Source organism: Eucyclogobius newberryi, unplaced genomic scaffold (genome assembly GCF_026437365.1).
Source record: "Eucyclogobius newberryi isolate DKJ021-1_F unplaced genomic scaffold, fEucNew1.0.hap1 SCAF_3, whole genome shotgun sequence".
NCBI classification, from domain to species: Eukaryota; Metazoa; Chordata; class Actinopteri; order Gobiiformes; family Gobiidae; genus Eucyclogobius; species Eucyclogobius newberryi.
In genome coordinates this window covers 25,575,795-25,588,944 of record NW_027315945.1, presented here as the reverse complement: position 1 = coordinate 25,588,944, position 13,150 = coordinate 25,575,795, and the positions used below count along the sequence as shown (strand labels likewise).

General features: G+C 44.9%; 1 protein-coding gene across 4 annotated transcripts in view; it reads right to left on the bottom strand.

Moving 5' to 3' along the window:
- Nucleotides 1–347: 347 nt before the first annotated feature.
- The window catches only part of hivep3b (HIVEP zinc finger 3b), a 36,527-nt gene continuing 23,724 nt past the window's right edge, over nt 348–13,150 (bottom strand). For 2 of the 4 annotated variants that reach the window (XM_072461071.1, XM_072461072.1), the window contains exons 2-9: nt 7,876–10,075; nt 7,378–7,646; nt 5,367–7,118; nt 5,115–5,269; nt 3,172–3,347; nt 2,959–3,060; nt 1,722–2,350; nt 348–1,599 (exon numbers count right to left, since the gene is read on the bottom strand). In XM_072461071.1, coding sequence (XP_072317172.1) covers nt 994–1,599; nt 1,722–2,350; nt 2,959–3,060; nt 3,172–3,347; nt 5,115–5,269; nt 5,367–7,118; nt 7,378–7,646; nt 7,876–9,769 — 5,583 coding nt within the window. In that variant the 5' untranslated portion in view covers nt 9,770–10,075 and the 3' untranslated portion in view covers nt 348–993. The remainder of the gene's footprint in view (nt 1,600–1,721; nt 2,351–2,958; nt 3,061–3,171; nt 3,348–5,114; nt 5,270–5,366; nt 7,119–7,377; nt 7,647–7,875; nt 10,076–13,150) is intronic. The other 2 variants (XM_072461073.1, XM_072461074.1) reach the window with 2 other exon arrangements.

Below are 13,150 nucleotides of genomic sequence, written 5' to 3'. Positions count from 1 at the left end.
AGAAAGTTCTGTTGCACTATTTTCACCATATAATTTAGCCAGTTTTTGGTTCATGAATGGTTCCAGTAATTATAGCTAATTAACCATAAAGCAGGTAACAATATGGCCCACACTCACTTTAATAATTTTATAGGCTTTAAAATATTATGACATCACGTCCATGTACCTGAATGGTGTAAAGCAAAATAAGGTCAGAGCCTTGTTTACTGTGTAGTGCAGTTTATTCTTAGAATGTAATTATAAATTCTGCTGTGTGTGAAATTAGCAGGGCACTTGTTCCCTCTGTACCTTCCCTCATTTTTGTAACCAGTTAAAGTCACAATCACATGATGAAAAACACACAGAGATGTAACAAAAAATATTTCGTCAAAAACTAAAAGTAAAAAAGTTGAAATAATGCACATTTTATCTTCAAACATCAATAAATAAGAAGCATTCAAGGCTGTACAAAGATATTTTCTAAAATGTCTTAATAAAAAAATAACTTCAGTGCATTTCCTTTTACATGTTTCTGCTGCTCCATGTAGATACCCTGGCATTTAAGCATTGGCAAGAAACGCAATTATAACCCTCACAAAAATAAAAACGTGATATAAAATTTCACAGCCTCCTTTTTGTCATCTGTACTGACATGTCAATACATAAATCTGGACAGAAAAGGCACAAGAAACTACAACTGGAATAATACTGCAATAACCAAACAAATGGAATTATTTTGAATAAAGTTTTTGGTCATTTACAAACAATACAGTCAATTTTTAAAACATATTTTAACAGAACAGTATTCATACAGGAGGAATATATTTATATATAATTTATAAGAATATGTATTTCACACAAAAAAGGTGCTATTTGACCACAAACCTGAACATTGCCAAAAGAAACATAAAATAAAGAGCATTTAAATTGTATAAAAACAAAGCAAAACAAAAAACAAAAAACAGTGGAGCAATCAATAAAGCTAATGTAAGTGACACATGGAAGTGGTGACACTTAAGTGCTCTGGTCTGGGTGCTCTGCTCCCTCCCCCACATTGCCCCCTGGTGGTGGCTCCTCTCTCTGCCCTCTGGAACGTTCTGCTACAGGCATGGCTGGGCTGAGGGCTGATACCGGGCCAGTGTCCCTCACAGGGGTCCCATCAGAGCCCCTGGGGGTTTGGACAGAGCTCTGCAAGCTGCTATATTGCTTTGAGTCTGTCTCGGTTTTGTGTTTATGTAGATCTGTCCTGTTTCCACAGGGCTGGTTAAATCCTGTTTGCTCCGACACTAAAGAGTGGTCCAGAGGAGTTCTGAGCCCTTGAGTCCTGGTGGTCCCGCCTGAGTCAAAGCTGAGCCGAGAGGATCCTTCAATGGGGGGGGAGGTCGGGGAAGAAGGGGTGGTCGGATGGGATCTTGGTCGAGCCTGCACCATCTGTATTCCTCCTATAGGGATCATAACACAGGGCAGCCGGGCTTGCTGCGAGTGCAGAGGAAGATGGCTGAAAATGTTGTCCACAGGTTGTGGACCAGGATAACTCTCACATGTAGAAAGACGGAATGCAGCTGGAAATAAACCGCTTTCTGGAAACGCCTGTCCTTCCCATGTTGTACCACTTTTTTCCTGTAGATAGTGCAAAAATATAATTTTAGAGACAGACCATATTGGAGGTTCACTACCAATTCATGGTATTAACAATATGCAGAGAAAAAACTGTTTCATTGATTAGTGGTCATCTTCCTCACCTCTTTGCCATGAGCCCCTCTGGGACTTTCCCAGGGCAATAATCCAGGAGCCCTTCGGTGCAGACCCAGTGGTGAGGGCGGGGCTCGAGTTTGGGGTGACCGATAGCAGCTCGGTGAGATGGGCCGCAGAGGAAAGAGGTGCTTGATGGGAGATGGTCCCCTCTCAGGGGACGGGGACACATGTCGACTGAGGGAGGACAGCTCTGTTTTAGGAGACAGACTGAGGACTGCGGGGGAAAGCTCGAGTCGAGGAGAGAGGCTCCGACTTGGGGAACAGCTTTCACTGCTCGGGGAGAATGCACATGCTGCTCTTATGCCCCGGCGGGAGAACAGGGCCCTCCTGCTGCAGGGAGAGGCCGCACGCCCACTCCCAGACCACAAGCTCCGAGGAGACTCCTGACTCAAACTGGGGCCAGGGAGCTCGTGGTCTGGGGTGCCCTGGTGGGAGTGCCCACTGCCTGTTGAAAGCCCCCCAGTTGAGGGATGTGTGTCAGACGAACAGGAGGAAGGCGCCTCATCGTGTGTGGTGGACTCCTCGTCTTCCTCTTCATCGTCGTTGTCTTCGGACTCGTCCACGTCAGAAAACTGGTGGTCTTCCTGCTCCTCTGGGACAGGCTCCTCACTACCGCCTGAAACAAAAGACACATTGACAACTTTATAATGGGCCTAAATTGGCTAAAATAATAATAATAATGGGACAATATCAGATACTTAAACAGCAAGTGCAACTTAACACTTCTCTTGGCCAGAGACTAGAGTCCTCTCAAAAAATTATTTCTGCCAACCCTCATCCTCACTCTTCAGATGTTATAAATAATGCTTACATAAAAAGACTGGAAACGTATTGAATTGTGTTGGGCTCTATTCATAATCTGTATCCATCTGTAGCTTTGTGAATGGCAAGTCGATGGTGAGTCCTTGGCAGTAATGACTACAGTCCATCAGCAGCAGACAGAATAAGGTGTGTGGCTGTGGCACACATTCAGGTTTAAAAATGTCCTAGCAAAAAAACATATTTTATAAACATATTCTCTGCAGGAGCATTGTGACTGTTGAATTCTCTGTTTTCTTCATTCATTACTGTATTTCTATCTATACTCAAGCAAGGCCAAAGGGAGGAGAATAAAACATGGTGTTGCATAAGCTGTCAGAACTGAAAAACTGCAGTTTTTAACAGGCACACGTTCAGCCATCCGTAGCAGTGTTTCTCCACAATAGAATCTGTGAGCTTTAGTACCTGTTTCCTCGCTCTCAGGCTCGTCCAGTGATGACTCAGACACTCCCACAGACTGGCACTTTTTCCCATGAGCTTTTGACTTCAAGTGTTTGGTGAGGTTCCCTAGGAAGGAACAAGGAAAGCACATTAACATCTCCTCAGCCCAGAGAAGCTTACAGCAACTTGACATGGACTCTGGGAAAACATTAGATAAATGCAGGAAAACACGGCTACCTTTTGTTTTGAAGGCAAAGTTGCAGTGTTTGCAAACGTATGGACGTACATCCGTGTGCGTGCGGATGTGCTTCTTCAGCATGCTGGGTTTCTTACAGCGGATCCCACACTCTCCACAAATGTACTTCCCCCGGCCACGTCCGCGCACATACACATACTCCTCACTTGACTTGTACCTGAGACACAGGTGAGTCATTGAATAATACATTGCACTGATAATAAAACCTCTGAGTTTGTATGAGTTTGACTACGAAGCACATTATAATCATTGATTGTTAATTCACGCTGATGTCACTGTTTTTATCTTTACATACGTTTTAGAGAATGCATTTTTTATTCGTCCTGTAAAATGATAATTATGAATTATGATATGGTGGTGCGGATGCACCACCATAGTAAAACAAACACGCACACACACACACACACATACACACGGACGCACGCACGCACGCAGAAGATAAACTGAGGAACAAGGCCTTCTTTATGCATGCAGCCGGGGAAGCCCCAGCAAAACCACAGCAGGAGAATAACATCCATTCTGCTACAGCCGGCAATGCTGCCAACAGAAGCAGCCACTAAGAGGGGACGGCCGGGAAGGGAAGCCTGCATGGCCAACAACCCAAAATAGACACTATATATAAAATAAAGCAACACATTTAGCCCTGGTCTATAAAATCCTTGTTGATATGCAATATTGATGTTTATCCATGGCCTATTCACAGACGGAGTAAACCACAGACAATTTATATTTGAATGAGAAAGTGCATGTGAGAAGATGTATTATGCGATTGCAAATATCAGTGTAAACATGGTATTTAGACTGAAAAGTCAAGAGCTGAAAACTATGAATGCACTGTTGTACAACACAAGCCACCAGAGCAAATCAGAACAAATTGTTACATGAGGGTAAAACAGTCTCAGCTGCAGCATTATGAAGTGCTTAAGAACTGGTGTCTGTCGCACTCAGCTTGTCACGGCTAAAAATATTCCCCGTCATCTCAGAAAAACACACTGATTGTTTCCCCCACATCAGGCATTAAATCAGCAGCACAGTGCTGAGTAAACTCTGTTAGGCTGGCGAGCTTTACGGCCACCGGAGCATATTGTTGGAGACAATCGCACTTCAAAGCAGACAGTGACCAGCTGATAGCGGCACTGAGATTCACAAAAGAGACTGAGCAAGACTGAAGAGCTGCCCCTGGGGAAAAGTCATCATTGTTATCCATCACCTTGAGTTGAAACAGTAAACACTGAATATACTGAAGGCCTGCTCTGAACTGTTACCTCACATGCAGAGACAATACAACCTAGAGATGCCCCATCTTGACATGAAATTGCCCCATCTTGACATGAAATTTCCCCATGTGGGACAATAAAGGAATATCTTATCTCCTTAGAGCTTGGAAGCGAAGGGCCTTGGATGAGAGACAGTTGGAAACACCAGGTGCCGCAGTCGGGCGGCAGTGGCTGTGGTGCATACTGTTGTTGTGTCCTTACTGATTGCAAGAGAGTTCCCCCACCTTGCCTTTAGTGTCCATGTATACTGGTGTATGTGTGTGAAGGTGTGTGTGAGCGTGAATGTGGCACAACGGATAGAAAATATCCCATGGCTGCACTCTGCCGTGTTTAGAACATGTGTACAGTGTGTTCATCAACATGCACTGTCCTGACCAAAGAAAGAAAATATCATAATTAAGTGGGTGTGTCAACAGTGTAGAAATACCAGGCAAAAACTAAGTCTTAACCCTGCTAAATTCACATTTAGTCAATTAAGCTTAAAGTGCTGCCTTCTCTCTCAGACAATAGCTTGTCACCAGTAGCAGTAGGCACATGTAGTTCCCCAGTTCCTTCAATCTATTGCAGTATTTATATTTGATTGATTCAATACATGTGTAGGTACATTTAAAGAAATTAAAACTTAAGAAAAATACATTCGTTCTCACCCGCCTTCAAAAATGCGAACACATGAAGACTCTCTGGATTTGGAGGTGGAAGCTTCTTCGTCCCTTTTTGGTTTAGACTTGTTCTTTTCATGTTGCGGTTGTGCCTTTATCGGAACAGTAACTCCAGGGCTGACTGGGGTTGGATTTGTCTGCAACTACACGGAGAATTGTTTCAAGTTTTACCCTTAAATTCAGTGGCCATTACAAAAACATATTGACATGTTTTATATATTTGTATATGCATGTTGTTACCTCTGTTTCCTGAGGCTCCATGCCTCCATCTTTAGCCTGGCTGGCTGTGGCCATGGTGTAGGTCTCTGCACTGTGCCTCTGCTTGGAGCACAGCAGGGACAGGGCCGTGTTGGTGCTGAGGCCGGGAAGGTTGGGGTTGTATGCGCTCACGCTCCAGGAGGAGTACACTGAGGTCTGGGAGCCCTGCTGTGCGGACGGGTTGGGCTTGATGTAGTTTAGGTAGCACCAGTTGACTGAAGTGGAGGTGTGGAGACTGGGGTAAGAAGAAGAGACTGGTCTTGTGCCTTCCTTTTTATTGATAACCTCTGTGTTTTGAGAACTAGCTTGGTTTTCTTCCAGCTTTTTTTCCTCCTTTACAGATTTGTCTTCTGCTTTTCGAGTTTGTTTGTTCTTTTCTTCTTCCACTTTAGTCCCAGCGACCTCACCTTCCCTGGTCCTCTCTCCTGGGCTTCCCTGCTCACCCTCGCCTTCCTCTTTCACTCTTTTCTGGTGTCTCTGAGCCTCTGTGCTCAGCTCTAGACTGGCTGCAGGTGAAAGCATGCGTTTACTTCCTCCAGCTCCAAGTGGACCATAAGCCTCCTCATCTAGTGAAGCTAAAGATGGTGTCAGAGAAATGGGAGATTTCATTTCAAGAGCTGGTACTGTAAGGTAAGACCTCTGAAGCTTGCTTTGGTCCAGCTGGCTCATAACAACCATAGTGGTACATATAGGTTCAGTTGAGCATGTTGAGGCCAGGATTTGGGATAGAGTTGTATACATGGCACTAGCATATGTTGGCATATGAGTCTGCAATCGAACTGGGACAACTAAAGAAACAACTGGTGTCAATTGAGCCAGACATGTGGCAATAATGGGCTGCGTGTCATGATATGGAGTGCTTACAATAGAGGGAGAGAGTGTTATGGATCTGTTTGTAGTAGCTGGGGCCAAGGGAGCATAAGGCAAAGGCCTGGGGGAAAAGGGGAAATATAAAGCTTGACTGTGGCTGGAGAACTGCAGAGGAAGTAAATGGTGAAGCGGTGTCCCGAGCCGTGCACTGTGCGAATCATAGAAGGTTCTGTGAAGAACTTCTGGGAACACATGACTGAAAGATCGAGCTGATGTTTGCTGATCTCTGGGAACCAAAGATTGCACATCTGAAGATGGCAAATCTCCTGGCTCTTCATTAAAAAAACATTCTTCAGTAGAGAAAAGAGGCTGGTGGCTTACATGTGAGGGCCCAGGCCGGGGACTGTCTGCTCTAGAATGCTCCTCCTCTGGATCTCCCAATGTGGCATGTTTCACCAGAAGACATTTCCTCCGCTCCTTCCAGGAGGTTGTGGGCTGCTGAGAGGACAAAGAGCCATAGTCAAAAGATTTACTCCTGTTTTCAGGTGTCTGCTGAGGTTGTTGGTGAGTAGCGGGCGTCTGCTCAGATGCGGAGCGTCTCATCTCCTTGTGGCTCTGGTGGTACTGATGTGAGGCTGATGGCACCATTAACATTTGGGAGCTTTGGCTGCTGGCGGCCCAGAGCACAGCTTCCGATCTGACCGGATCCTCCAGTGACACAGAGATGCTCGAGGTGAGGGAGACGTTGCTCTCCTGACTGGGACTTCGAGGCATAGACACAGACTCAAAGCTGGACTCCCCTGAGGATTGAGCTGCTTCGGCCAAACGAAGCCTCTTCTTTTTGGGCGGGAGCTTCTCTGCAGGGAGCTGAGCTAAGGACTGGCTTCGCTGAGGCCACTGGAACTCCTCCACTCTCTCTGCTCCCTAGGACACAAAGCAACAAATCCAATGTTTACAACTGATTACATATTATATTCAGTGGCTGTTAATCTGCTTAATCCCAAATGACTTTTTCATTCTTTGAGTTTCTAACTTTCTATTGGTAAAAAAATAAACATTTTTGTGAAGCCCAGCAATATGACTGCTGCTGTGATATTGGGCTCTGCTAAATTAAACTGAATGGAATTTAACATTTGGTATTAGTTGAAAAAAAAGAAAGAGTATTTCTAGGTACGAGGCAAACCTTAGGTAAGGGCACTGTCACTGGAGGAGACACTGGTGGCATGTCCGTGTCGGGCTCAAGAGTTACGAGGATCTCTGGCACTTGGATGTTGGGCTGGCGAATGAGGCGACTGGTAGAGGGGGCCGGTTTGAGCTCGGGCTGCGACTGTGTCTCTCTGATGTCTGACTCCTGACTCTCCATCGACACACTTTCCTGCTTCTCAAAGGAGCTGGTGTGTTGAATGACGGACACACCTTTTCTGTCCTGCAGTTTTGGTTCTGAATGAACACCTAGGAACAAATCAAGAGATCAGAAAGTAGGACAGTACCTTTGACAGTTGTTTTCAAGCATATCATATTTTTTTGTGTATTACTATGGATATCTTTCAATAAAGAGTGAGCAGTTGACTAGACAATTATTCAAAAAGCAATCACGTTATAAATAGTAATGTTTGAAATGAACAATACATTTTCTATTTTTCACTTTTGGAAATGCATTTGGAAAGAGTTTTATATTTACCTGATTGGGAATGGCTGCGCTCCTCTCCAGATGACACAGTAGTACGAGCTGTGGGGCTGGGGGGATCTTCCTCTAGACTCTCCTCTTTTCTCCTCTTCCTCACTGCCACTGCCAGAGCTGGTATTTTGTACTGCATCATTACCTGGGAGTGGTCTTCCCTGCCAGATTTAACCCTGTCCTCAGCCTCTACTTCATGTTGTTGGTGATGTCCGGGACAGGTGCCCATGTGGGACTCATAACCCTCACTGTGTTGGAACAAGGAGCCACAGGCATCACACTCAAACAAGCAGGGACTCTTGTGCAGCTGTTGCTTTGGTTGTCTTTTTCTGTCTGTACCTTTTCCTGAAGAGGACTGAGCTGTATCTTCTAACATTTGTTCAGCTCCCAGAGGAACCTCAATGGCTGGTTGGCGTCTTAACATGCGCTGAACGTGACCCACTCTCATTTCTGCAGCGGCAGCCTGCTGCTCATCGAATGACTGGCAAAGACGGAAAGTTCCAGGAGACATTGGTCTGGGGGAGGAGGAGGTGTGCTCCTGGCTGGTGGAGGATGGCAGTGAGTGACTTCTGAGCAGAGGCACAGAGGAAAGAGCTTCAGGAGTACCAGCATCAGGCCTCACTCCACTAGGACCAGGGCTTTCAGCTTTGGGGTCAAATGCATAGGGATCTTTAAGAGCGCAAGTTTTGGGTGACTCCGTGCTGCTTTTACGGGAAAGAGATGAGCGTCGTGGTTTGACACTGTCGATTTCACTGGTATCGACCACTGCTTCATTAATAGTGATGAGTTTGGTGATGTGTTCAATGACCTGTGTTTTGGGTACTGTGAAAGAAATGCTCTTCTCCTCAGTTCCAGAAGAAGAGTGAGGTTGTTGCTGATGACCTCCTCGCTGCTGGCCTCCAAGCCTTCCATATTTCCCTAAAATGATTTCGGCATATGTTTTGGCACTAGCACTTGGGGGGCTGATTTGTGAGAGGTCGGTGCTCCCTGACCCAGAGTAGTAGCCAGATTCTGTGCTGCCTTTGCTGCCGGGGCCTAGAGATGATGAGGATGTGGAGAGAGATGAAGAGGGAGGGTCATCTGGGGAAGCTTTTGGACCTCGTTTGCGCTCACTTAGTCTTAGAGCCAGCCTCTGTTTGACAGCCTGTGAGTCCTCAGGTCTATGGGTCTCCTCTTTCCTCTGAAGACGTGATGGGTTTTTATTTTTTCTGTACTGGCCAGTCTCCTCCTCGGACTCAGTACTTTCTCCTTCAGAAGGCTCCTCATGTTCCTCTCCCACATTAGCGCCCTCTAGTGTGGTAAGACTCAGCTCTTCCCGACAGGACATCAGGCCTGCTTTGATGCGGTGGGCATGGGACTTGCGGTGCTTGTATAAGTTGCTCTTGGTCTTAAAGGAGAATCCACAGGGTTCACAGGGGTAGGGCCGCTCTCCCGTGTGGGAGCGGATGTGTTTCTGAAGGACGCTGGGTTTGGCACACGGTCGACCACAATAGGAGCATACGTACTTGCCAGGTTTCTGGGGCTTCTTCTCTCCACGTTTGGGAGAACTCAGCTTCTCTGCAGGCTCCTGGCTGGTCTGAGGTTGTACCCTGTGTCCCTGATCCCCACGTGCTGAGGAGGTAGAGGGTAGAAAAGATGAGGGAGAGGAAGGAGAGAGGAAACTGCTTCCAGAGGGGCCGGCTGAGTCCGAGGGCTGCCATGCTAATGCCTGCTGTTGCTGGAAGCGCAGAAGGAGACCTGCAGATCTGGGCGAGCGGTGTTGCAGCCTCCCCCGGGATCTGTGGGCAGGACGTGGGGCAGAGGACTGACTGGCATCAGAGGGAAGAGAGGATTCTGTCACATGCTGCTCCTGTCTCTCAGAGCACTCGCCCTCAGGACGTCCAGGCTCCGCCTCCATAGAGTGAGAGGAGCCTCACACGCACTATGACGACCCCTTTAGCCTCATGGGGCTAACCGCATGGCAGAGAGTTCTGAGGCAGAAGTCAACATGTAGCACTGCACATCAGAACCAAGGACTTTTTCCACCAGTCTGAGCCCATGTTATTGGAAAGGAGCAAAGGAGGCATCGTTAGGCTTCCCCAATAGCTGCCATGAGTCAGGTAAACAAGGATCATTTTGTACAGTGCACCTCAGGCCATGCTCAGAGCCCTTCCCTGATCTGAGCTCTTTCACTTGCTGTGTGCTGTAGTTCTTCTGGAGGCATCTGAAAAATAGACAAAAACAAAAAACATATTTTAGTAATTGAAAAAGATGGCGTTCAATCGATACATTTAGGTAAAATATCAGATAATTGACCAGATGTACATAATATTAATAATGTAAGCAGCATCATTATCTGACCTAGTGTTTGACTTTTCTGCAAGTTAGTTATCTAGAGGCAATGAGTAGCAGCCTCGATCCATGCTCCAACAGTGAAGACCCCATTGGCAGGGCAAGAAGTTAATTTTTTTTTTAAAAGAATCGTTTATCTGACGGGCAGCTCTGATCTGATCTAAAATAGAGCCAAGTGAGGTAGGGTGCTCTGAGTATCTCTGATATTCTGCATTGGTTTTAGATGCCTGTAGTTTGTGTAGTGTCTTGAGATCCATTCAGACACATTTCTCCACCACAACAAAGACTTTTATAAAGATACATTGTCATATCTTCCACTTAGACACGTCGGCTGGCTTTATGAGGCCTCACTCTTTGGTGGATTTGGAAACTTGAAGCTGACATTGTGAGGAAATTTCCCCCTTTTATCAAGACAGATGTAGTGTAATATCTCCCACTTACTACGAATCCTGCACTCGCTCTCAGATCCAAATTCCTGTAGTGCAGACAATCTAAACATTTTCTGGCAATGCATGGCGCCAATCATAACAGTTTTGTGCGAGCATCCACGTCCACACCTTTGACAACCCTGCACCGAGACATTCAGATTAGCGATCATTCAAGAACCATATCAATCCTGCTAGCATGTCAGCAACCGGAGACAATTTGTGGATTCTCTTATGCCTCATGCTCCATGTGATCACACCGATATTGATACCACAGCGGAGAAAGGGGTAACTAAAGTGCTTACAGACTTGCACAAAAAGCAATGAGAGGGTGTAGGGAACGGGAGGAAGTGTGACTTGAATAAACAGCACTAGACTGGAGCGTTCGGTGGTAGCAGCAGCGGCAGTGGCACTGACAGGTTTTTAATGAGCCACACTTTTGCTCTCTCCATATGTCTATAAAACACTGCACAGTCAGCCTTCATTAGAGCCGGTTTACAGCAGGAGGGGGAAAAGAAAGAACCCAGAAAGAACTCGACAGACTTAAGGCGACTTCTCTCATATCTGGCAAGGGCTAATCATTGTTGTTTGCCCGCGGTGTTCACCATTTTTCAAACAATGAGCTGTGTTCTGATGCTGCTCTCCGAGAATTCATTTAACCAGTCTTTGATGTGTTGAGTTGCAGTATCATTTTGTTCAGAAAAACTGATCTATACTTGGAGACGTGATTCATTTGCACCAATGCGGAAGCCATTTTTTAAGATGGTGGGCTACAAATCTTACAACAAATCGTTTGTCATTATCATTATTATTACTACAGTGTATGTATATAGCACTTTTCCACCCTCAAGCCACTAAAAGCGCTTTAAAGGTAGGTAGGTAGGTATGTGGGTGTCTTGCCTAAGAACGCAAAACACCATTTCCTCTAGCGCCCCACAGTGTCACCTGGTGTTCCAGCCGCCTCCCATTCAAGTACTAACCAGGCCCTGTCCTGCTTAGTTTTCGAAAGATCGGCATTGGAAAACAGGCCTTTTTGCGTCTGTAAATTTTCAGATGATATCACAACATTGTGTAAAGGGCCAAAAAAATGACTGGTGTTTATTGTTAATATTTTATTTATTTATTGTAATATACTTAGATCAAGGACTTTTTGTTTTGGAGATCCGAAAAATAATAACAAATACTGGCTCTTGATCTCCTCTTGAACAATAACTTCAAGAACATTCAAGACTCTGAAAGCAATCAACTGTAGTCACAAGCACAGATAACTGCTTTTCTAATGGATATGTTATTGCAGAAGGGCATTCAATTCCTCTGCATCTATTTATGTTTATTTAATGTGTTTTATTGCTAAAAAATACCTAGTCATTTCTGAAAACATCTTTCTTATTGTGAGAGTAGACACCTCTCCACAGATCTGACGTGTAACTTGCAGTGATGTTTCAGTTTAATGCTACACTGTGGACTATTCTAGGTAAAACATTAACATCTCCATAAATACCCTACACCAAAAAAGTTACATAGTGCACCTTTAATTATACGGTATCAACATAACATAAATGCTATGTTTATTTAGTCGTGTTCTCAACTTTTATAGCTTCATTCAACTGATCTTCAAGGTTTCTCTCTCCACATATGAATGACAACATGCACATTGGGCTTTAGTATGACACAGGGGCTTTGCTAATTGGAGAATTTAGGAAGCGTGATGTTGCACAAACTGCCAGGAGCGGACAAGAGTGAAGGCAGACAGAGCATGACAAATGGTCCTGCTCGACACCTCTCAAACTAATGTCTTTGTTTGTGTCGGTGGCGATCACAGAGTGAGTTTAATTATCTCCGGTGTCACTACTGAATTCACCTAAAAAAGGACAATTGGCTGCGTTCTAAGAACAGCAGGAAGGTGCCTCCATTATTCATGACAGTCTAGACACTCAACTCTGGCAGGGTCCACACCTACATCCAGGGTCCACACATGGTGTTACTAGGGCTGCAACAACTAATTGACAAATTCTGATTAGTGAACTATAAGAAATAATCAAAGTTGTTATTTTTTGATAATTGCAATTGTTAACTGGACAATCATTATTATTGCATTATTCGATCAAAATATCAGAAAGAATAAACAATTTTATTAATAATAAAATTTATTTGGTTAAAAATGTCCTACGAAAAGTGTTCATGAATCACAATCTAGAAAATGGTGAAGCAATGAAATCTAACCAAGTCAAAACTACTTATTCAAATCAAGTATTTTTAACCTATGCCCAGACCAGTGTGTATATTAAAGACACATGCATTATGCCCGGTTCATGCACAGACAAGAGTCAGACAGGTCTAACCAATCAGCTCCAGTGACCTGAGGTGACCCGGCATAAACCAATCCTCGTCTGATTCGCTCGGGGTTTTCCTTGTGTCTCGCTCGATGGAAACAACCGGGTTATAAATAGCAACATTCCCCACACACAGCAGAAAAAGGATATATATTGATAACAGGGATATTAAGACAGGAGTTATGTAAA